The sequence below is a fragment of the Periophthalmus magnuspinnatus genome, chromosome 13 (assembly GCF_009829125.3).
Source record: "Periophthalmus magnuspinnatus isolate fPerMag1 chromosome 13, fPerMag1.2.pri, whole genome shotgun sequence".
NCBI classification, from domain to species: domain Eukaryota; kingdom Metazoa; phylum Chordata; class Actinopteri; order Gobiiformes; family Gobiidae; genus Periophthalmus; species Periophthalmus magnuspinnatus.
Genome location: NC_047138.1, coordinates 3,579,785 through 3,605,511, shown reverse-complemented (window position 1 = coordinate 3,605,511; position 25,727 = coordinate 3,579,785). Strand labels below are relative to the sequence as shown.

General features: G+C 39.6%; 1 protein-coding gene and 2 long non-coding RNA genes across 3 annotated transcripts; all 3 read right to left on the bottom strand.

Annotated features, from left to right (window-relative positions):
• Nucleotides 1-4,501: 4,501 nt before the first annotated feature.
• On the bottom strand, nucleotides 4,502-5,182 carry LOC117380727 (uncharacterized). The gene is made up of 4 exons (XR_004542175.2): nucleotides 5,106-5,182; nucleotides 4,923-5,028; nucleotides 4,781-4,822; nucleotides 4,502-4,659 (listed from the first exon to the last, which is right to left on the bottom strand). It is a non-coding gene; the product is annotated as an uncharacterized LOC117380727 (long non-coding RNA).
• Nucleotides 5,183-7,648: 2,466 nt separating this feature from the next.
• LOC129456747 (sodium- and chloride-dependent GABA transporter 3-like) lies at nucleotides 7,649-8,019 on the bottom strand. The gene is made up of 2 exons (XM_055226175.1): nucleotides 7,858-8,019; nucleotides 7,649-7,791 (listed from the first exon to the last, which is right to left on the bottom strand). The coding sequence occupies exons 1-2, from the start codon at nucleotides 8,009-8,011 to the stop codon at nucleotides 7,649-7,651; spliced, it is 297 nt and encodes a 98-aa protein (XP_055082150.1). The 5' UTR covers nucleotides 8,012-8,019.
• Nucleotides 8,020-25,084: 17,065 nt separating this feature from the next.
• LOC117380438 (uncharacterized) lies at nucleotides 25,085-25,727 on the bottom strand. Its single transcript, XR_004542152.2, has 4 exons — nucleotides 25,651-25,727; nucleotides 25,468-25,573; nucleotides 25,326-25,367; nucleotides 25,085-25,204 (listed from the first exon to the last, which is right to left on the bottom strand). It is a non-coding gene; the product is annotated as an uncharacterized LOC117380438 (long non-coding RNA).

Here is a 25,727-nt window from a genome sequence, read left to right as displayed (position 1 = left end):
CGCCTCTAGAGCTCAACCTTGACCTGATTGGATAATGTCAGTCAGACTAAACTGCTATTGGTTGCTCAGTGTGTTTATTTATTACGTCTTTAAAACTTTTTTAAAACTTTTTATTTATTTTTATCATATTTAAATGAACATATTTATTAACTTATATTTACATGTTATTTATCAATAATTATTCCGATTGTTATTTTAACCAAGTGTATCAATCTGTATTTGTTTTAAATGGCGTTTTTAACACTGGGTCACATACAGTAAACAATACAGACTTTTAATCAGTGTCAGTTTTCTTCTTCCAAAGTTTGAACTCTGCTCCAAACAGAGGATTAGCTGTAGACCTTTTGATTCAAAATCCCCAACCATATCACTGACGGTTAGACATGAACGATTCACCATCTCTAAGTTTATAGATTGATATCTCAGTCCTACTAATAACTCCTGTGGCTCCTCCTTATCAGAGCAGCTTTCTATAGACAGTACCTTTCTCGGGATATAAGTACTGGAAGTCTCCTTTGTAATGGAGCAGCGCACGTGCCTGCTGTCTGTATCCTCCTCCTCTGATATTAGATAAAACTTATTTCAGCTTTCTACCTGGTCGTCTGTGTAATCCTTCAGTCGTCCAGGTCTGATCCAGAGCAAAAGATGAAATTAAATCTGTCAACAACAACAACAAACAACAAACTTTATTTATAAAGCGCTTTTCATACAAGAAAAATGTAACACAAAGTGATTAACAGTGCATTAAAATCATAAAATTAATTAATAATAAAATAAATCAAAGCTTAAACAAGTAAATAAGACATAAGTAAAACATGGATATCAACATACACTAGCCAGCCTGAATAAATAGAGAAGTAAGCTAAAGTGATAAATACTAATCAAAAGCGATCCTAAAAAGATGGGTCTTGAGCCTGCTTTTAAAAACCTGAATGTTCTCTGTGGCCCTGAGGTCCTCCGGCAGACTGTTCCATAGACGGGGGCCATAAAACTGGAAAGAGGCCTCTCCATGTGTGTCCTGACTTTGGGGATGACTAGGAGCCTGCTGCCGGAGGAGCGCAGGGGCCGCGAGGGTTCATAGGATAAAAGCAGTTCTGTAAGATAAGAAGGCCCAAGACCATTAAGACATTTAAAAACCAGTAAAAGAACTTTAAAATCGATCCTGAAACACACAGGGAGCCAATGCAGGGATTCTAAAACCGGCGTAATGTGGCCCCGCCCCCTGGTCTTAGTCAGGACACGTGCTGCTGAATTTTGTAATAATTGTAGACCTGAAATCGCCTTTTTGGGAAGAGCAGAGAGCAGGGCATTACAGTAGTCAATACGACTGGTGATAAAAGCATCAGCGTCTCTGTGTTGGCCCGAGAGAGAATGGGACGGACTCTGGATATGTTTTTCAAATGGTAAAAAACTATTTTTGTGATGTTTTTAATGTGTGGAATAAAAGTCAGCTCAGAGTCAAAAATAACGCCCAGGTTTCTTACTTGTGATGATGGATTAAAAGACTGTGACTGTAATTTGGGTAAAAGTTTCTCTCTCTGGGCCTCAGGACCGATGATTAAAACCTCAGTTTTGTCCTGGTTAAGCTGGAGGAAGTTTTCTGCCATCCAGGATTTGATGTCTAAAATACAGTTAAAAAGAGCGTCCAATGGACTGGTGTCATCAGGAGACATGGAGATGTAAAGCTGTGTATCATCTGCATAGCTGTGGAAGCTGATTCCATGTCTCCTGATGACATCACCAAGAGGGAGCATGTACAGGTTAAAAAGTATAGGACCTAAAATGGAACCCTGGGGCACACCACATGTGATTTTATGAACCTGAGAGGAGCAGGTGTCTAAACTTACCATAAATGTAATAAACTCTGCTGTACTCTGTCCCTCTGAGGTGCGTCCTCTGTCCCTCTGAGGTGCGTCCTCTGTCCCTCTGAGGTGCGTCCTCTGTCCCTCTGAGGTGTGTCCTGTCTGCACAATTATACAAGTCCAGCCTCTCTGTTTTATCTGCAGGTCCAGGGGGGTAAAGTGGGGACATATTTTGAGTCTCTGAAAAGGCCTGTCCCGAAAACGATCCTCCTCTGAGCTCTTCATGCTTTGTCCCTTCACTTAACTTCATTAACATAAGTCTTTTAGTTTGTTCAAATGTCCCTCTGCCTCAGCGCTCCCAGAGTGCACCTGGAGGGGAGGGGTCCTTCACACAGGTGTAAACACGTCGCTGTCCACACCACTGCCCGACTCAAAAACAAATGTAGCAGGACATATTTAGCTACTGGAAATAAAACACATCTAATCGTTTAAGAAGGATATTTAGACAAGTATAAACACCGGAGCGCAGTTTAGTTTTCAAAAAAAAAATGTTTCAATCATTATATATTATTCTGAGACCAGAACTGAAGAAGTGTCTTGGATGAGCAGTGAAACGTCTTCACTCTTACAACAATTTGTCCAGTTGACAGATTTGAACTTTGTCTTTTCTTATAAAACAAAGTATTACCCCATATGTACCTAAACTTTTTTGACCCTAGTGATTTTTTACTAATTTCTTGTTGACAGTTTCATTATGTCTCTTACAGAAAACTACCCACCCACTCTACAAATGTTTAGTCAGTGAGGAGTAACTGTCCTGGGGGTGTGTCCTCTTTTCACAGACTATTTAACAGCTGATGAGACTGTAGTCCGTCCTGATCAGTCATGGGTCGTCCTGGGATCCAGATGCAGACATGGGGGCTGTTTGTGACCGTCGTGTGCCTATATCTGGGTCAGGCCATGGCAGGACCGTAAGTAACAAATATCATTATATTACTGGGGGAGTTTAAATCTACTTATTACTTGTGTTATTGTGATACTAAAATTCTACTAGATTCTAAGAAAAAGGCTTGATAATTAATACTAATGTAGACAATACACTTTCACAGTGTGTGCGTCTCTTTGTCTGCAGACACTACATGGTGGCTATTCCTGCCATCCTGGAGTCTGGAGCCCATTGGGCTAATTAATCCGGCCCGCCGAACGTGACCATATTATATTAAAGTAGGTAAGGGTGAACCTTGTTCAGTTTACCCTTCCCCTGTAATACCAATGTGTCCCCAAAATATGGAGCTGAAGTGCGCCATCTTTTGGGCAAACATTGGCACTACAGGGAAAGGTAAACCTTGTTCTTATCAGCCCTTATGCTAAAATTTGTTTATCAAAGAAAACAAAAGTGGACAGTGAGCGCCGAGTGTTTAATACGGAGTGGACAACAAAATATGTTTTCACTGAAGTCCGACCAAAGGCTGTATGTCTAATGTGCCAAGAAACTGTCGCGGTTTTCAAAGAATACAGTATCAGCCGTCACTTTGCTATGAAGCATCTATGCTAGCAAGTATTCAACACAGCAACAGGCTACGGCTCAGAGGGCAGCCAGTTTACAGACTCAGCTACATTTTCACCAGTGAACAGCATTTCAAGAGTCAAGTACCAAGGCAGGTTTTTCGCTAGCATTCAAATTAGCAAAAGCTAGCAAGCCTTTCTCCGAAGAAGAGTTTTTAAAAGAATGCACAGTAGAAACGGCAGGTGTCTTGTGTCCAGAGAGTCAGGGCAAGTTTGAAAAGATCAGTTTGTCAGTGAGAACTGTGACTGTGTGGAACAGACTGACAGATTTAGACAAACAAATAAGATTAATTTTTCAAGTTATATTCACTAAGCAACAACTTAAAGGACACTGCCCAGCTCCTAATTTTCATCTGAGTTGTTGATCTTTTGTATGGAAGCCCGTTTCCGCCATGAAAAAAAAAAGAAAGCCCCACAGAAAGTTGAAATTACGAGTTTTAAACTCGTAATTATTAGTTTTAAACTCGTAATTATTAGTTTTTCTGCTGATTATTTAACTGAAATTTAATGACTGAAATTTAAATGAATTAATTAAATTTATTAATTATTAATTAATAAAACATACATATTTATAATAACTCATATTTGTTTGCATGTTATATGTCAGTCATATGTGTGTAGTACATATGTATCGTGTACTAAAATCACAACGGACATTTTATTTTATATATTTAATATATACATAGATATAGTTTATAACTTAGCTATAATAATAATTTATTTTTAACTTAGCTTAAATTCAAGTTTGTCAATTACTCTGCAGTGAATAAAAACAATCAAAGAAAAGAGGAAAATAGCGCCATCTAGTGTAATAATTGATACACTGCCCTTGGTGGTTTCTCCAGTTCAAATTTAAAATGTAGCTATTTCAAACACTAAGTTTAACCATTTTATTCTTACACTTTTAATTAATCAATTTCTTATTTACATTGAATCAAATCCCAAGAAACTTCCACCATCCCCCACTATAGGACTTGTGTGTTTTGTTTACATGAAGGTGAAATAATTTTTAACACACAACTTGAACAGTTAAAGTTATAATAGTCCTATGAACTTATATTAGAGCAAAATAGAGTAAGTATTAAATTATGATCAATGTATTAACCACAGTAAACAACAATCACCAGACAGCCTGTGGCCTCAGAGGACCAGTTTATTGTTCACAAAAAAATATTTCATCAAGTGTAATATTGTTTCTATAGTAACACCAGGACATTAAATGTTTATCACAAAGGTACTTTTTAATTTAGAGTTCAAACACTCAAAGGATGATAAATCTTCATTCTTCAAACTAGAAGAGAATAATCATCAGAAAACGTCCTTACATTTGTCAAGATATTAGATAAATATTTTTGCTACAACAAACAACATTCTGCTTTCAGATTTTAGTCGTCACATGTAAAGACTCTTACCTCAAACACAGGGGAAAATGTACTCAGTCTCATCTTTGTCACCTGAAATTTGAGTAAAACAGTATTTTAGCTTCACTGCAAACTCTATCGGCTACATCATTTTAAGCCAATTTACATCAATAAATAAATCCATTTGACGTACTTGTCTGGTAGTAGTCATAGAGTCTAACCACAGCGGGCTTCAAGTTGTGCACTGGGAGTTCTTGTATCAGCAGTAACTCGTGATTGATGGGTATGTTCTTCAAAAGCTTTTGAAGGAAAAACAGACAAATTATTACATTGAAACTTTTTATTATTATTAGGTCAGTCAGACGCTTTTACTCACCTCAGTCAGATAGACCATAATGTGATCTTTGTCCTGCTCAACTCGCTCTACCAATAGTGACTTTTTCAGCTAAAAACACAACAACAGATGTTAAAAAGGACAGAGACTTTTTAATGGAAAAATGTGACTATATGACAGGCTAAGATTTAAATCAAGAAACAAAACCAGGATGAAGCTGTAAGAGGAATATAAACAGGTCTAGACTAAGTGTGTGTGCACACTTTTGGTCCTGGTTTGGTCCTGGTTTGGTCCTGGTTTGGTCCTGGTTTGGTCCTGGTTTGGTCCTGGTTTGGTCCTGGTTTGGTCCTGGTTTGGTCCTGTTTTGATCCTGGTTTGGTCCTGGTTTGGTCCTGGTTTGGTCCTGGTTTGGTCCTGGTTTGGTCCTGTTTTGATCCTGGTTTGGTCCTGGTTTGGTCCTGGTTTGGTCCTGGTTTGGTCCTGGTTTGGTCCTGGTTTGGTCCTGGTTTGGTCCTGGTTTGGTCCTGTTTTGATCCTGGTTTGGTCCTGGTTTGGTCCTGGTTTGGTCCTGGTTTGGTCCTGGTTTGGTCCTGGTTTGGTCCTGTTCTGGTCCTGTTCTGGTCCTGTTCTGGTCCTGTTCTGGTCCTGTTCTGGTCCTGTTTTGGTCCTGTTTTGGTCCTGGTTTGGTCCTGGTTTGGTCCTGTTTTGGTCCTGTTTTGGTCCTGGTTTGGTCCTGTTCTGGTCCTGTTCTGGTCCTGTTCTGGTCCTGTTCTGGTCCTGTTCTGGTCCTGTTTTGGTCCTGGTTTGGTCCTGTTTTGGTCCTGGTTTGGTCCTGTTTTGGTCCTGGTTTGGGCCTGGTTTGGGCCTGGTTTGGTCCTGGTTTGAGCCCAGTCCTGATGAGGACTTGGTTTGATCCTGTTCTTGTCCTGATTCAGAGCCTCATTTATGATGTAGCGCTTGTGCTAAAACAAGTCTAAAATAGGACTAAAACTACCGTAAACCACAACCAAGGGTAAAATGATCAACTACAAAAGCTTTCTCTTTTCTACAAAATCTTAATCCATGTCCATTAAACTGTGACTAAACCAAGACCTAAATCTGGATTAAAGCAGAACTACACAAGGACAAGAACAGGGCCAAACCAGGACCAAACCAGGACCAGACCAGGACCAAACCAGGACCAGACCAGGACCAGACCAGGACCAAACTAGGACTAAACATGGACTAAACATGGACTAAACCAGGACTAAAACGGGACTAAACCAGGACTAAAACGGGACTAAACCAGGACTAAACCAGGACTAAACCAGGACTAAACCGGGACTAAACCAGGACTAAACCAGAGCTAAACTAGGCAAGGCAAGTTTATTTGTACAGCACAATTCATACACAAGGTAATTCAAAGTGCTTTACAGAATAAGAAAGACATTAAAATCACACAAATGAAAACATAAATAACCCACTCGTTTGCCCCTTTAAAAACTCTCTCTCTCACTCTTTAAACACTGTCTTGCTCAGTTTAAGAACTTTCCCATTACTTTACAAAAAACTTTCCTGTCACTTCTCAAATACTTTCCTGTCACTTTACTATGTCTAATAAAAGTCCATCAGTCCATGTTTCTTTTGTCATCATAAATTTACCATTAAAGGAGAAGAGGCAGAATAAAACCTCTCAGTCGTCTGCACAGATAAACAGAACCGTTTTGAGCCTGGATTTAAACATTGTCAAAGTAGAGGCCTGTCTCACATCTTCAGAAAGAATGTTCCTGGTTTTAGCTGATTCCCCATGTTTAGTCCTGACTCTGGTCCAGCAGGAGGCCGGTCCCTGAAGTCCTCAGAGTGTGAGATGGTTCATGTGGCTCTAACATGTCAGAGATGAACTTTGGACCTAGACCACGGAGAGACTTATACACAAGCAGAGCTGCTTTAAAGTCTATTCTAGGACCAAACCAGGACTAAACCAGGACTAAACATGGACTAAACCAGTGCTAAACATGGACTAAACCAGGACTAAACAAATCTAAACCAGGTCTAAACCAGGACTAAAAATGTCAAATCAGCCTTTCAGTTTTGTGCAGTTAAAACCTGTAACATTCTTCCTGAAGATGTGACTCAGGCCTCGACTTTGACACTGTTTAAATCCAGACTCAAACTGTTCTGTTTATCTGTGCATGTGACTGAAAGGGTTTTATTCTGCACTTTTATCCTTTTAATGTTCATTTTATGATGATTATTTGTGTTTTGATTTGTTGTATTGTGATTTTAATGTCTTTCTTATTCTGTAAAACACTTTGAATTACCTTGTGTATGAATTGTGCTCTACAGATACGCTTGGCTTGTCTATGATAAATCTTTTTGAAACGCACAGTTCATAGTTTGCTTTAAAGTTACTATTTTAGCTCATCATACGGTCGTCATTCATTTTGCTTGTTCTGGTCGCTTGGATACGAGTCATTCACACTGAACCTAATGAGCAGTTTACCATTACCAGGGCTCCACATCTAAACTCCTCTCTCATTCTTGTCTGTTTAAACATTAATGTGTTGCTACTGTTTTCAGCATTATATTTATATTTTTATTTAGTTCTAGATACCTTCAGCCAAAGGGCAGAGCTTCCTCCAGCAGGTGACACCTCCTTCCTGGGTGTACTGTCCCATTGCAGTCTCCAGAAGAAACAGGGGAACGCCGCAGGTTGCCACAAACACCAAATAAGGCACCAAAAATGCACCTGAAATGGCAAAATACACATAAAAACATGATATTTTCAGTTAAAACACACATCATTCTCACTTACCTCCTCCATTTTTGTAGCAAAGATAAGGAAATCTCCAAACATTCCCGAGGCCGACTACATTTCCAGCCACAGCGAGAAGAAACTCCACTTTACTGGCCCAGTGTCCCCGCTCCTCTGGGCTCTCGTCTTTTGCAGTAAAGATATTCTTCAGCATAGTAAAAGTGATATCAGGAGGAAATGAATGAATGTGCGTAGTGGTGCAGTTCAGTGGACCTCGTCTCCACTGTCATTTAATGAGCAACTCCTTGAAATGTCACAGAGTTCTTGGTGAAAAGGTAAATTATTTCTCAAGAATAAATTACCATTGCTGAGTGAGAGACTGTTTGGCCTGATAAAGGAGTATGTCACAAGTACATGCACTATTATTTTGTATTTTATCTTCGTATCTTCTTCTTCTAGTCAGCCTAATTCATGAAAATAAACCAAATTGATAATAAAAACAGAGGAGCGTTGTTTTCCATCTTAGATATTTCTACAGTGGTTTTCTTTTCAGTTCTGCTTTCAGTGATTATTACCCAAGCCCTAAAGTAAAGGATTTTATAAGAAAATTAAGATTTGTAATAGGCTAAGTACACTGTAAGTAAAGGAACAACATGCCTACATAACTGTTAATTTGATGTCTTATTGTATTTCAAGTATACATCACTTTTTCTCTTGACTTGCTCCGTCTGGTGACTGTGTAAAAGGGATTGGACGGGTCATAAGTTCTGTAGATTGTCTTTGTTGGCCACTTCAGTCCATCATGTCCCTCTCCAGTTTTCAAACATAGACCTGGATGCTCGTCTTCAGTCTCTACAGCACATATGCAGCTGGGATCCATGAGTGCACTGTGTGTTTTTTCCCCATCCACCCTGTTGTATTTGTTATAATGGGAATTGTATAGAATTTGGATTTCCTGTGTTAACTTTTCGTGCATCAATATATTCACCTCTGTGCTGCTTGTAGTGAATTTTGTTCTTCACTTTGTTCTCTGTCTGTAGCGTGCACAAGATGGTCTTCTCTGCAGTGATCAATACTGGAGCTGAAATCCAGTTTTAAACCAGTTTAGCTCCAGTTTTGCTTCCAGTTTAGCTCCAGTTTTGCGCCAGTTTTCAGAATCAGAATCCTTTTATTGCCATCGTTTGAACACAGTTCACAAACTAGGAACTTACTTCGGTGATAAATTGCAACATAAAACACACTGAATAAATACAAATAGAAATAAGGGCATGCACGAAGTTAAAAGATATGGTTTAAAAATCTAATAAAATACTTCTTAAAGTGACCGGTGTTATAAAGTGTCCAGTTTTGTGCAAATATTATAAAGTGTTCATGAGACAAATAGCAGAGGGGAAGAAACTGTTCTTATGGCGAGAGGTTCTGGTCCCAATGGACCGTAGCCTCCTGCCAGAGGGAAGTGGCTCAAATAGTCCATGTCCAGGGTGAGAAGTGTCAGCTGCTCTACGGCCTGCTCGCCCCCGAGTCCTGGAGACAGGTCCTGTAGAGATGGAAGGCTGCAGCCAATCACCTTCTCAGCAGAGGCACAATGCGCTGCAGTCTCTGTCTGTCCCTGGCCCCATTGAACCACACAGTGATGGAGGAGGTGAGGATGGACTCAATGATGGCCGTGTAAAACTGCACCATCATCTGGACCGACAGCTTGCGTTTCCTCAGCTGCCGCAGGTAGAACATCCTGTGCTGGGCTTTCTTGATGAGGGAGCTGATGGTCGGCTCCCACTTGAGATCCTGGGTGATGCAGGTGCCCAGGAAGCGGAAAGAGTCCACAGTGGTGATGGGGGAGTCCGTCAGGGTGAGGGGAGGCAGGGGAGCTGTGACTTTCCTGAAGTCCACAATCATCTCCACTGTCCTCTGGGCGTTAAGCTCCAGGTTGTTGCTGCTGCACCAGGACACCAGCCGGTCCACCTCCCTCCTGTAGGCATTGGACTCATCGCCTTCCGAGATGAGTCCAATGAGGGTGGTGTCATCCGCAAACTTAACCAGTTTGACGGAGTCTTGGCTGGAGGTGCAGCAGTTGGTGTACAGGGAGAAGAGCAGGGGAGAAAGTACACAGCCCTGTGGAGATCCTGTGCTGATAGTCTGAGTGTCCGAGACATTCTTCCCCAGCCGTACGTGCTGCCTCCTGTCCGTCAGGAAGTCAGTGATCCACCAACAGGATCCTGGCGTAGGTTCCCGGGGAGTCCAGATGCTGGAGGATGAACCACTTTTGCTCTAGTTTAGCTCCAGTGTAGCTCCAGTGTAGACTCAGTTTAGCCTCAGTTTAGACTCAGTTTAGACTCAGTTTAGACTCAGTTTAGCCCCATTTCAGCTCCAGTTTAGCCCCAGGGGCTTGCATTTTACTCCAAAAAAGTAAAAAAAAGGTGACATCAGAGTTGCTCCTTCACCATTTACTATTATTCAGACAGACAAACCGATGCATCTCCCTGGAAAAACAAGAGTTATTTAAAATATTCATAGTAAATATCATGTTAAAGCTGTGGACTTTTGAGTTTCGTTTTGTCAGTTCATTTCAGGATGTTTACGCTGGACACGTGGAGAGTGTCGTAGCTACACTGAAGTCATCTAAGGTCTCTGAAAAACATTTAACTCAACCTGTTTGTTTGAATAGTTTCTTATCCTCTGCGATGTTTATCAATCGATCAGAAATACAGAAAAGAGGAATGTCGTCCTTTGAGATTAGCAATTTGTGACATTATCTGACCATAAATGATTTGACCTGGTCTTGTTCTTGTTGCAGTGTGACATCTTTGAGACTGAGGTCAGGTAAACTAACATTTTTATTCTGTAACATCAAGATTTAAGGTGTAAATTACTGAAAACCAGCCTCTATTATGACTAGTAAGTAATTGTAATTATTTCCTTATCATTTTTATTTAGACATGCACCATCTTGAAGTGGTCCATCACCTGTTTGCCTCAGTTAATCTTGCATTTATTCAGTTATATATATACCTAAATATATAATATATCATTTCGTTAGGATACTTTCTGAGATTTGGACACAATATTGTGCTGAAAAGACAGTCAGTAGTTGCAAGAGGGACCAGTTTATCTCCCTAAAAACAATAATTGAAGACAGTTTTATCATAAGTATCTTTGTCCCAAAACAGCAAATTATTGGGAGTTGGTTGGTTCACTAATAAGTATTAAATTTGTCAGATTTCAGAACAGGAAGTGACATTTTTAGCGAAAATTCAAGTGTTCAATGCAGATTGTCTGTAATAGTGTGTTTGTGTAGATATAAAATCAGCCCTATCACTGTCATAATTGGTTCTACTAAAGTGATAATATTAAGTGTGTCAACATAGACCCTCTACTCTGTTGCGATGAGGTTTAAAAGGTTACTTCATTTTCAAAAGTACTTGAACAGCAATTAACAGTGAGCATTGGCCCTGGATGGATGGCCCTGGTCCAGTCCTGGTTGTGGCCTCAGCAATGATAAAAGATTTAAGAGCTCCAACCTTCAGGCAGGTTCCTCTCTGCGGACAGCCCCGAGAGAGCCCGGCATACAGAGACTTTATTCTGTTTAATTCATATCATTTCAAAGTATTGCTCAACTAGAAGTAAAAGTACTCAACAAAGGACATGAATGAATGTAGGTAAACAAGTATTCTTACTACCACTACTGCAGCAAATGCCAAAAATACTACAATACTGTTGTAACTGATACAAATTAGATACTATGGCAGCTTCTCTTGCTTCCACTAATGCAACTACTACTCCTACTCCAATACTACAACTATTACTACTACTACAACCACGACTATGGGACCGAAGCGCAGTGAAATAAATACATTAAAAAACAAAAATGTCTAGATACTTAAAACATTTATTTATTTATTTTATTTATTCAATGTTTAACCAGGTGGGTCAATTGAGAACAACTTCTCATTTACAATGACGACCTGGATAGGCAGCTTCAGTGAAACACATAAAACACAAACACAATTCACAAATCAAAGAATAAAACTTTAAGAGGGGAGGATAGAATAGTGGTTAAAAACATGCAGTGATCTTTTAAAATTAAACAGATTGAGCTTTTAAAAACAGAGAAACAAAAGAACCAAGTTTTAAATCCTGCTGTAGATGGTTCCAGTCACTTGCTGCAGAGAACTGAAATGAGTTTTGGCCTAAGGCTGTGCGAGCTTTGGTACTGACAGCTGTATGTATCTGTTGGAGCGGAGTGCACGGCTGGAGCTGTGGATATTTAGCAGTGAACTGAGATATGAGGGGGTCATACCCAGTAAAGCTTTGTAAATGAAAATGAACCAGTGAGTTTGTCTGCGGGTGTGAAGAGATGGCCACTTGAGCAGAGAGTAAAGCCTAAAGTGGTGAATGTTGAACGCTGCACCAGTAACAAAACGAATGGCTGAATGATAAAGAACATCCAGCTTGTGGAGCAAAGTTTTTGATGCAGATCTATAAAGTATGTCACCATAGTCTAAAATAGGAAGGACTGTAGCTTTAACTAGCAGCTCTTTAGCAGAGTGTGTGAAGGATGCTTTGTTACGGTATAAGAAGCCTATTCGTGATTTCACTTTAGTAAGCAGACTATTAATGTGCATTTCAAAATTTAGGGACGAGTCTAGCCATACACCAAGGTACTTATAATGCTTGACAAATTCTATTTCTGCACCGTCCAGGGTCACAATATTTAGACAGATATTCTGAGGGAGTTTTCTGCCAAAGATCATGCCTTTTGTTTTTTGCACATTTAGAGTTAAGTGAAGTTCAGAAAAAGCATGCTGCAGGAGAGTGAAGCTATTTTGAAGCAGAGATACTGGAAAAGCAGAAAGTCTGGTCTTCCTCCTCCTCGCCTGGCCGATTTTTCTTGTTTTGTCTGATTTTTCCTGTTGTTTTGTTTTTGTGTGTATATCACGGTGGCTGAGTGGCTCATGCCTCACAGCAAGAGGGTTTGGTTGGATCCCCGGGTCGCCCAGGCCTTTCTGTGTGGAGTTTTTCATGTTTCTCCCCGTATCTGGATGGGTTTCCTCCGGGTACTCCGGTTTCCCCCATCAACCAAAACATGAACGCCCTTCGAGACAACTGTTGTTGTGATTTTGGGCGTTACAAAAATAATTGAATTGAATAGATACACTAGTGTTAAGACAAGGGCTGTGCGTATAAAGGATTGTGTCGTCCGTGTACAAGTGTAAGTGAGATTCCCCCACAGCATGAATGATATTATTTATATAAATATTGAATAGAGTGGGTCCGAGAATGGAACCTTGCGGAAGACCTTTAACGAGAGGTAAAGGTTCTGATAAGAGCCCCTCCATTCTCACAGATTGTACACGCCCAGAGCAGTAGCCTTTAAACCAGGCTATAGCACTGTCTGAAAAACCAGTCTCTTTTAGTCTGTCCAGTAAGATGCCTTGGTCCACAGAATCAAAAGCCTTGGCTAGGTCCACAAAAATAGCCACACAATACTCCTTGCTGTCAATAGCAGAAACAATGTCATTTAGGACTTTCACTGCTGCAGTCAGACAACTGTGCCTCGCCCTAAAACCTGATTGCATCGGATTCAAAATATTTGTGACTCCAAGTGTTCTATAAGCTGTTCATTAACTAGCTTTTTGAATACTTTTGAAAGACAGAAATAGAGATGGGTCTTTGAAGTCATTCTTTGAAGCCTCTCTTGTCGCTCATTGTGATGCAGTGAATCGTGTTATTATTATGCACACGGGGTTCTTTCAAGGATGTTAGCGTTAGCCTAGCCCTCGCTCTCTACACTGTGTTTAATTCATATTGCGGCTCACCCAGGGCACATTAGTGATGCTGCAGCAGTGGAACCTGACTCACAGCTGGGGCAGTTCTGTGGGGACCTGTGACTGCGGTTCAGCTCTGTTCAAATCAGATCACACAGTCGATGGAAATGTCATAGGCAGGTCCACGGGGAAATAATATATTTTTATTGAAGCATTATATCATCTTGTCCAGTTCAATATTTTGTTGACTAGAGCTGCAACTAACGATTACATTAATAGTTGACTCAAACTATTATGTCTATTGTACACTGAGACTTAAAATATACTTTTAACAACATAAAGGTTGAAATAAGGAAATAAAGTTTTGATTTAATAATGCTACTCTCTAAAATGTCTCTATGGTTCAGATAACTCTTAAAATATGACTATGATTAACTTTTTATAGTCCACTAGACTAGACTACAGTCGTAAGAACAGGCACTGCACCGTAAATATACAACCAACTAGTAACAACCCACTTTTCATCATTCCACCCTTTACTCGAGTAGTTTAATATTTCTTCCCACTTGTGGCTGTACTTAATGGAGACCAAAAATATTTATACATCTGTCTGTAACATCTGTCAAGGACAAAATGAGACCAGAACAAGTGAATGATGCAATAATAATAAATTTATTAATAATAAAAATGAAATAATAAAATAAAAATAATAAAATAAAATAATAAAAATTGCAAGAAGAAATAATAATAAAATAAAATAATAAAAATTGCAAGAAGACTTAGTCTTCTTGCAAATGCACACAACAAAACAATGTGTCCACGACTCTCCGTAGGACTCTACGAACCCTCCGGAAAAAAGAGCGCTTCGGGGGTTTGGCCACTGGAGTGTCGTCCATGTCCTCTACTTGGACGGTCAGATCTGTGTTTTCAGACCAATGAATGACTTCAGAGATGTCTGAATAATAAATCGGCTCACGCTCATCCCCGCTGCTGCCAGGTGCTGTGAGTGAGGGAGCACGAGATATTTGTCCAGGAAGGGACCAGACGCCAGAGTCTTGGTCAGTAGATGGATCTGGAGCATCTGTTTGGATGTTAAAAGTTGCGTCGGAGACACACTCTTGATCCTCCGGGGGACTTGGCAATGAGTTCGCCACCGGACTCACACTTGTGTTTTCAGACCAATGGATGACTTCAGAGATGTCTGAATAATAAATCGGCTCACGCTCATCCCCGCTGCTGCCAGGTGCTGTGAGTGAGGGAGCACGAGACGTTTGTCCACAAAGGGACCCGACGCCAGAGTCTTGGTCAGTTGATGGATCTGGAGCATCTGTTTGGAAGTTAACTGTTGGTTCGGAGACATACTCTTGATCCTCCGGGGGACTTGGCAATGGATTAGCCACCGGACAGACCAACTTCAACTCCTCTGAGCTCATCAAACTGAAAAACACACACACACAAGTCAGTATCCACACACTATTTGAGTTTTAACATAAATGTCTGAGGTCTTTGCACACTTACTATCCCTGGAGCTGAGGGTCTTTCAGATGAGACATTGTGATGTAGGAGTGCTGGAGCGCCTGACTGGGAGTGAGTCTCTGCTCTCCAGTCACACTCAGCAACCCCTTCAGGAGGTCAATAAAGGCCTTCCTGTCCTCCACTTTGGCAGGAGGAGTTTTCTGGATGACTCTGTACATTACAAAACAAACACTGGTTAGACTCAGTGAAACACAGATCTGCTTTATGAGGTGAGGGTTGATCGATGATGGAGACTTACACTGACGAGGCCATCCAAGCAGCTGGGGACATCATAGAATGTGTCCTCCTCTTCAGTGGTGGTGTCATTTATTTCACAATATTCTTCTGGAGTCTATAAAATGACAAGCGTGTGAGTGAAATTGCTTTGGAAATCTCAAATCAAAATACAATAGTTCAATGTTCACTACAAACAAACAAGTACCAGAAGTCTCCATGTGTGCTGGTCTTCAGTAAAGAAGCTTGTGCTGTACTGTCCCGCCTGCAGCTGGTGGTCTGGGGGTAGTCCCAGTAAAGCCACCATGCGTTTTACAGCTTGGTAGTCGCAGGTGACAGGGAACAAGTTGTCACCCAGATACAGGCAGGCCAGAACGCAGCCAAGTCCCCACACATCAATGGCCTCTGTGAACGGGAGACCAAGTGTGACCTCGGGAGCCCTGGAAAACAACACAATTAGACCAAGTTCAAACTAGTCCTGGTTTAGTCCGAGTTGGTCCTGGTTTAGTCCTGGTTAGTCATGGTCTCTGGTCACAATTTAAAGGAAACGTGCGAAAAAGATGAGTTAAAAATGTTGCGTAAATGAAAATCTGCTGCTTGTGGTGAGATGTCATTATAAAAAGAGTGTTTTTTGGAAGTAAGTTGACTTGTATCTATACTATCTGTTGTTTTAGATCAATACTGCAGTTCACAATGACTTATGATCTGTATAATATTACTAAAAACAAGATCCTTTACACGTCCTAGCCCACTATATTCCTCCTGATATCCTCGTACCTGTATCCAATTCGGCTGGAGTTGGGATCCCAGTTCTGCTTGGGAGGTTTTTCTGGCCTCTCCAAAGTCAATTAACTTGACTCTTAAAGGCTCGTCCTCCAGGTTAGTGAACATGACATTATCAGGTTTAATGTCAGTATGCATGATACCGAGGCCTTTAAGTGCGTCTAAAGCCACCAACAACTGCAGAGACAAAAGATGAAGAAAGTTAGTGTCATTTGAATTGATAAAAAGTAAAAAATGTGGTTGAACTTAAAATTGTAAATAACTGGGATGCAAGAAATTGAATAAAAAGTGAGTTTAATATGAACTAGATCACTATAATTTGTAATGAAGTCCTTCAGTACCTGGTGGGCAATAGGCCGGATCTCGTTGAGTGCGAGCGGTTCACAGTCCCTGTTTATCATAAAAGAATACAGGTCTATTTCGAGCATTTCAAAGGCCACACATTGCAGACCCATGAAGTCGAACTGCTCCACAAAGTGCACGATGTTAGTGCGGACGGGGTCGAGGACACTGAGCTCCTCCATCATGGATATCTAAAGAGACACAACTCTGAGTTAAAACTGTGAAGTCAAATAGCATAATATTAAATACATAAAGTCACCGCCTGGATTAGACTCAGCAAATAGTTATTTTGATTGTTTAGTTCTACAGTAATATGTTTCATCTGGATTGTGTGAAAAATTGTCTATTTGTCATTTTTGGGATACTCTGAAAATATTAGTCATGTTTTGTCCTTTTAATTCAATTAGTTTTTGGCTCCTCTACCACTTCTGCCAATACTAAATTAAATCTTTACAAAAAAATGTGAGTCAGGACAGAAACGTGTGACTCTTTTTGACCATCTTAAAATGAGACCAGTACATACCTCGCCCTCCATGCTTCCAAGCTGTTCATCTTTCAAGATCTTAACAGCCACAGTCTGATTACGGTCCGTGGCCCGGCACTTGGCTATGCGGCCGAAGCACCCCTCACCGATCCAGTCCTGGATGTTGTAAGCGTCGGTCAGTCCCAGCAAGGTTTGACCGATGGTGACCTCTAAACTGGGCTTAGGTGCTGTGGATGAGACAAGACTTCATCAGGGTTAAATCATATGCACTGAACATCTACCACTGTTATCTTATTAAAATCACATTTAGTACTCTCGCTACTACTACTACTATTACTACTACTGCTGCTACTACAGCTACTACTACTACTATTGCTACAACTACTACAGAAGAAAGTAAGAGTTACTTTCCACTCTGGATCTCAGTTAACATCGATTTTCATATCAAATTTACTTCCATATTGTGTTAAATGCACTTTTAGGGAAGTGGGTGGTTGTTTCTTACATTAAAACCTACATATTTCCACAAAAAGTTGAGTAGACGTGACAAGACACTGGTGTTTTATATCTTTCTTCAGTGAACTCAGTGTGATTTTTATGTACTTACCTGCTGCACCAGAGGTCTCATAGTTGTCCCAAGATGACATAGTTGCTACTACAATCAAACCTGGGTCAAAACAGATTTTCACCAAAAAATTGCTCTGAGCTCTCAAAACACGTGTGTCTCCGTTGAAGGCGTCAGTACAAATGACATATAAGTCATGTGCACTGACACATACTACCTACTACTGACCGCGGGAACAAACTAGTATTCTAGAATACGGCCCTCAAAACGCCACGGCGACGGCCAGTGGCATCACAGCACCATGACGATGTAATGATCCATGTAAATGTATAGGACATTTAAACAATAACATGTTTTCAACAGCTGATATGTGTAGAGTAGAGATCTAATATAGAGTTACCCTGATATATTTTATGGTTAAATAGACATTTTTAAGTCGATTCAAATCCTAATGGCGAGGGCTGAGCGATTATTAGGTTTTTTTTTCCTTCATATTAAATAGATATCTTTATAAATATAAAAACATTCAATGTTTATATATATATATATATATATATATATATATATATAAACATACATATATATACACACACACACACACACTTATATATATATACATACACACACACACACACACATAAATCAGTCTCAATGTTCAAATGAATTTTTTTTGTCTTTTTAAAACAAATTAAAATGGCTCTTGGTAATAATTTCATGAACGTACTTGTAGCACTTAAGGTGTTTCTGTACCTTTTTGTAGTACAGTATTTGGATATGGCAACTTCCTTTCACTCTGGCATTAAGACCAGAGTGAAAAGAAGGATAGACCAGATCAGACAGACTCTAGATATGAAGGAGCCCAAAAGAATAACAGAGGACACATACAACACTTTGAGTTAAAGTGAAAAATCATTTTCATTAGTAGTAGAATTATGAGTGGATTCAAATATTATTTTACAAAGAATAAAAGTTTGTTTTACAAACAAATAAAATACACCTGGGACAAATAAAATATACCCAGGTATGGTATAGTCCTTTAAGTCTGTTTCAATGTCTGTTACTTTCTGTTCAATGTTCTTTCAGTGTTCACTGTGTTTGTAACCAGTCAATTTACAAACTACCAGTTTGTTCGACTCTTTGAGCTGGGGCTTGACATCCAGTCCTGGAAAATGATCCTTTCTCCTCTGCATGTTGCAGTTCTGTCTGCAGTCCTCAATTCTGATCCAACAAAGAAATCTGACCTAAAGACAAGACTAGAATGAAGTTGCTTAAAATAACGCAGTATATCGCTATACGACTCTTTTGCTATTGTTTACATCAAAATAATATACATGATGTACAACAAATTTCAAAATATTCACTCTTATAAAATTACCATAAGAATAAACCTAAATAAATGGCTTAAATGTGGTAATTATTAGATATATAATTTTTTAGAGTGCGTAGTCAATACGTATTTAAAATAACACAAAATAGTTTTAAAGTGCATTACAAATACACTATGGCTTTTAGGTCTAATAATATGCACCAAAATAATAACAAAGTGACAAGAAATTGCACTCGACTTTCAGGGGTCATTTGTACAGCGCTCTGAACCACGTTAGCACAACAGGCTAACGGGAAGACGTGCTACAACCAAAACGAGCACAATTATGACACTTTTTAACAAACAAATACAAGTATTGTGCACAGCCCCTTTAGGTTACATGAAGGATTTAGTTCAACACCCCACAGCTAATCGTTTTGATCTCTAAAAAGGGTATTTTTATTGTAAAAAGACTATCGAAGGTTAGCATAAGGCTAGTGAAGGTTAGCATAAGGCTAGCGGAGGTTGGCATAAGGCTAGAGGAGGTTAGCATAAGGCTAGCGGAGGTTGGCATAAGGCTAGAGGAGGTTAGCTTAAGGCTAGCGGAGGTTAGCATAAGAGCACAGCAACTTTATTTTAACAAACGTTTGTCACCAACATGAATGATGATGATACTTTAGTTAGTTTTTATATTGATTTGTGCTGCAAAGGGGCGCGCGCCTCTAGAGCTCAACCTTGACCTGATTGGATAATGTCAGTCAGACTAAACTGCTATTGGTTGCTCAGTGTGTTTATTTATTACATCTTTAAAACTTTTTTTAAATTTTTCTTTATTTTTATCATATTTAAATGAACATATTTATTAACTTATATTTACATGTTATTTATCAATAATCATTCCCATTGTTATTTTAACCAAGTGTATCAATCTGTATTTGTTTTAAATGGCGTTTTTAACACTGGGTCACATACAGTAAACAATACAGACTTTTAATCAGTGTCAGTTTTCTTCTTCCAAAGTTTGAACTCTGCTCCAAACAGAGGATTAGCTGTAGACCTTTTGATTCAAAATCCCCAACCATATCACTGACGGTTAGACATGAACGATTCACCATCTCTAAGTTTATAGATTGATATCTCAGTCCTACTAATAACTCCTGTGGCTCCTCCTTATCAGAGCAGCTTTCTATAGACAGTACCTTTCTCGGGATATAAGTACTGGAAGTCTCCTTTGTAATGGAACAGCGCACGTGCCTGCTGTCTGTATCCTCCTCCTCTGATATTAGATAAAACTTATTTCAGCTTTCTACCTGGTCGTCTGTGTAATCCTTCAGTCGTCCAGGTCTGATCCAGAGCAAAAGATGAAATGAAATCTGTCAACAACAACAACAACAAACTTTATTTATAAAGCGCTTTTCATACAAGAAAAATGTAACACAAAGTGATTAACAGTGCATTAAAATCATAAAATGAATTAATAATAAAATAAATCAAAGCTTAAACAAGTAAATAAGACATAAGTAAAACATGGATATCAACATACACTAGCCAGCCTGAATAAATAGAGAAGTAAGCTAAAGTGATAAATACTAATCAAAAGCGATCCTAAAAAGATGGGTCTTGAGCCTGCTTTTAAAAACCTGAATGTTCTCTGTGGCCCTGAGGTCCTCCGGCAGACTGTTCCATAGACGGGGGCCATAAAACTGGAAAGAGGCCTCTCCATGTGTGTCCTGACTTTGGGGATGACTAGGAGCCTGCTGCCGGAGGAGCGCAGGGGCCGCGAGGGTTCATAGGATAAAAGCAGTTCTGTAAGATAAGAAGGCCCAAGACCATTAAGACATTTAAAAACCAGTAAAAGAACTTTAAAATCGATCCTGAAACACACAGGGAGCCAATGCAGGGATTCTAAAACCGGCGTAATGTGGCCCCGCCCCCTGGTCTTAGTCAGGACACGTGCTGCTGAATTTTGTAATAATTGTAGACCTGAAATCGCCTTTTTGGGAAGAGCAGAGAGCAGGGCATTACAGTAGTCAATACGACTGGTGATAAAAGCATCAGCGTCTCTGTGTTGGCCCGAGAGAGAATGGGACGGACTCTGGATATGTTTTTCAAATGGTAAAAAACTATTTTTGTGATGTTTTTAATGTGTGGAATAAAAGTCAGCTCAGAGTCAAAAATAACGCCCAGGTTTCTTACTTGTGATGATGGATTAAAAGACTGTGACTGTAATTTGGGTAAACGTTTCTCTCTCTGGGCCTCAGGACCGATGATTAAAACCTCAGTTTTGTCCTGGTTAAGCTGGAGGAAGTTTTCTGCCATCCAGGATTTGATGTCTAAAATACAGTTAAAAAGAGCATCCACTGGGCTGGTGTCATCAGGAGACATGGAGATGTCAAGCTGTGTATCATCTGCATAGCTGTGGAAGCTGATTCCATGTCTCCTGATGACATCACCAAGAGGGAGCATGTACAGGTTAAAAAGTATAGGACCTAAAATGGAACCCTGGGGCACACCACATGTGATTTTATGAACCTGAGAGGAGCAGGTGTCTAAACTTACCATAAATGTAATAAACTCTGCTGTCCTCTGTCCCTCTGAGGTGCGTCCTCTGTCCCTCTGAGGTGCGTCCTCTGTCCCTCTGAGGTGCGTCCTCTGTCCCTCTGACGTGCGTCCTCTGTCCCTCTGAGGTGCGTCCTCTGTCCCTCTGAGGTGCGTCCTCTGTCCCTCTGAGGTGCGTCCTCTGTCCCTCTGAGGTGCGTCCTCTGTCCCTCTGAGGTGCGTCCTCTGTCCCTCTGAGGTGTGTCCTGTCTGCACAATTATACAAGTCCAGCCTCTCTGTTTTATCTGCAGGTCCAGGGGGGTAAAGTGGGGACATATTTTGAGTCTCTGAAAAGTCCTGTCCCGAAAACGATCCTCCTCTGAGCTCTTCATGCTTTGTCCCTTCACTTAACTTCATTAACATAAGTCTTTTAGTTTGTTAAAATGTCCCTCTGCCTCAGCGCTCCCAGAGTGCACCTGGAGGGGAGGGGTCCTTCACACAGGTGTAAACACGTCGCTGTCCACACCACTGCCCGACTCAAAAACAAATGTAGCAGCACATATTTAGCTACTGAAATAAAACACATCTAATCGTTTAAGAAGGATATTTAGACAAGTATATGTTGCGGGCATGTCATTTTTAACACTGTTTTTTTTGTATAGCACTTGCACTTTAATTATTTGTGTTCACTGTAAATAACAGTATCTGGTCATTGACAACTAACATTACTATTCATTGTTTTATTGTAAATATTTATTTGGTTGCCCGGAAATCACGTGACCAGTTCCAAGGTAGGGCGCGGCAAATTTAAGCCGGACTACTGAATCATAGTAGGTATGTGGAGAAGCAGCCACCAGACTTGTGTCTGTGCTGCTGTCGGGACGTTGATCGGTGTTATTGCTGTAAGTGTTGCCATTATTGTTTTTATACTCCGTAACCTTAAATCCACAAATAATCTATACTGTATCTACACTACAATGGTTTTATATTTGTTGTTGTTTTCACCAGGGCTCTTCTGTTATGACTTTACTGCACCCCAATAAATGATGAAAAGGGATCTTTTCTCTGTGATCATTTTAAAGAGTGCAAAATATAAACACCGGAGCGCAGTTTAGTTTTCAGAAAAAAAAATGTTTCAATCATTATATATTATTCTGAGACCAGAACTGAAGAAGTGTCTTGGATGAGCAGTGAAACGTCTTCACTCTTACAACAATTTGTCCAGTTGACAGATTTGAACTTTGTCTTTTCTTATAAAACAAAGTATTACCCAATATGTACCTAAACTTTTTTGACCCTAGTGATTTTTTACTAATTTCTTGTTGACAATTTCATTATGTCTCTTACAGAAAACTACCCACCCACTCTACAAATGTTTAGTCAGTGAGGAGTAACTGTCCTGGGGGTGTGTCCTCTTTTCACAGACTATTTAACAGCTGATGAGACTGTAGTCCGTCCTGATCAGTCATGGGTCGTCCTGGGATCCAGATGCAGACATGGGGGCTGTTTGTGACCGTCGTGTGCCTATATCTGGGTCAGGCCATGGCAGGACCGTAAGTAACAAATATCATTATATTACTGGGGGAGTTTAAATCTACTATTACTAGTGTTATTGTGATACTAAAATTCTACTAGATTCTAAGAAAAAGGCTTGATAATTAATACTAATGTAGACAATACACTTTCACAGTGTGTGCGTCTCTTTGTCTGCAGACACTACATGGTGGCTATTCCTGCCATCCTGGAGTCTGGAGCTCAGGTGAAGTTTTGTGCTAGTCTCATGAAGCCCAACGAGTCCCTCACGATGACAGTGACGCTCAGGTCCCCAGATCTCAACACCACCCTCTTCCAGAAAGAATCTGATGAAGATTTCCACAACTGTCACCACTTTCTGGTATAGACTAGCTCTTGTTTTGCTTTTGACCTGATTTAAAATGTACTGAGTCCAGTTTGATTTACTCGGGTACACACGGGTTACAGTCCAATGCTGTGGATGCCAAATTCAGTTTTTCTTCTAGATGTAAGAGTTACTTTCACATTGGCTTTGTTTACATGCACACCAAAATCTGATTATTATCTGATTTACAGACCTTTAAGATGATTTAAATTGCATGTAAAACGCAAAATTTGATGTGAGTGATCAGAGCAGACATGGGCAAACTACGGCCCGGGGGCCACACACGGCCCATTGGGCTAATTAATCCGGCCCGCCGAACGTGACCAAATTATATTAAAGTAGGTAAGGGTGAACCTTGTTCAGTTTACCCTTCCCCTGTAATACCAATGTTTCCCCAAATTATGGAGCTGAAGTGCGCCATCTTTTGGGCAAACATTGGCACTACAGGGGAAAGGTAAACCTTGTTCTTATCAGCCCTTATGCTAAAATTTGTTTATCAAAGAAAATAAAAGTGGACAGTGAGCGCCGAGTGTTTAATACGGAGTGGACAACAAAATATGTTTTCACTGAAGTCCGACCAAAGGCTGTATGTCTAATGTGCCAAGAAACTGTCGCGGTTTTCAAAGAATACAGTATCAGCCGTCACTTTGCTATGAAGCATCTATGCTAGCAAGTATTCAACACAGCAACAGGCTACGGCTCAGAGGGCAGCCAGTTTACAGACTCAGCTACATTTTCATCAGTGAACAGCATTTCAAGAGTCAAGTACCAAGGCAGGTTTTTTGCTAGCATTCAAATTAGCAAAAGCTAGCAAGCCTTTCTCCGAAGAAGAGTTTTTAAAAGAATGCACAGTAGAAACGGCAGGTGTCTTGTGTCCAGAGAGTCAGAGCAAGTTTGAAAAGATCAGTTTGTCAGTGAGAACTGTGACTGTGTGGAACAGACTGACAGATTTAGACAAACAAATAAGATTAATTTTTCAAGTTATATTCACTAAGCAACAACTTAAAGGACACTGCCCAGCTCCTAATTTTCATCTGAGTTGTTGATCTTTTGTATGGAAGCCCGTTTCCGCCATGAAAAAAAAAAGAAAGCCCCACAGAAAGTTGAAATTACAAGTTTTAAACTCGTAATTATTAGTTTTTCTGCTGATTATTTAACTGAAATTTAATGACTGAAATTTAAATGAATTAATTAAATATATTAATTATTAATTAATAAAACATACGTATTTATAATAACTCATTTTTGTTTGCATGTTATATGTCAGTCATATGTGTGTAGTACATATGTATCGTGTACTAAAATCACAACGGACATTTTATTTTATATATTTAATATACACATAGATATAGTTTATAACTTAGCTATAATAATTATTTTTTAACTTAACTTAAATGATTATTTTTTAACTTAGCTATAATAATTCAAGTTTGTCAATTACTCTGCAGTGAATAAAAACAATCAAAGAAAAGAAAAGAGGAAAATAGCGCCATCTAGTGTAATAATTGATACACTGCCCTTGGTGGTTTCTCCAGTTCAAATTTAAAATGTAGCTATTTCAAACACCAAGTTTAACCATTTTATTCTTACACTTTTAATTAATCAATTTCTTATTTACATTGAATCAAATCCCAAGAAACTTCCACCATCCCCCACTATAGGACTTGTGTGTTTTGTTTACATGAAGGTGAAATAATTTTTAACACACAACTTGAACAGTTAAAGTTATAATAGTCCTATGAACTTATATTAGAGCAAAATAGAGTAAGTATTAAATTATGATCAATGTATTAACCACAGTAAACAACAATCACCAGACAGCCTGTGGCCTCAGAGGACCAGTTTATTCACAAAAAAATATTTCATCAAGTGTAATATTGTTTCTATAGTAACACCAGGACATTAAATGTTTATCACAAAGGTACTTTTTAATTTAGAGTTCAAACACTCAAAGGATGATAAATCTTCATTCTTCAAACTAGAAGAGAATAATCATCAGAAAACGTCCTTACATTTGTCAAGATATTAGATAAATATTTTTGCTACAACAAACAACATTCTGCTTTCAGATTTTAGTCGTCACATGTAAAGACTCTTACCTCAAACACAGGGGAAAATGTACTCAGTCTCATCTTTGTCACCTGAAATTTGAGTAAAACAGTATTTTAGCTTCACTGCAAACTCTATCGGCTACATCATTTTAAGCCAATTTACATCAATAAATAAATCCATTTGACGTACTTGTCTGGTAGTAGTCATAGAGTCTAACCACAGCGGGCTTCAAGTTGTGCACTGGGAGTTCTTGTATCAGCAGTAACTCGTGATTGATGGGTATGTTCTTCAAAAGCTTTTGAGGGAAAAACAGACAAATTATTACATTCAAACTTTTTATTATTATTAGGTCAGTCAGACGCTTTTACTCACCTCAGTCAGATAGACCATAATGTGATCTTTGTCCTGCTCAACTCGCTCTACCAATAGTGACTTTTTCAGCTAAAAAC

Coding starts and splice junctions, on each gene's coding strand:
- LOC129456747 (XM_055226175.1), bottom strand. CDS start 8,011: ATGCTGAAGAATATCTTTACTGCAAAAGACGAGAGCCCAGAGGAGCGG. Junction 7,792..7,857: donor TTGCTACAAAAATGGAGGAG/GTAAGTGAGAAT, acceptor TTGCCATTTCAG/GTGCATTTTTGGTGCCTTAT.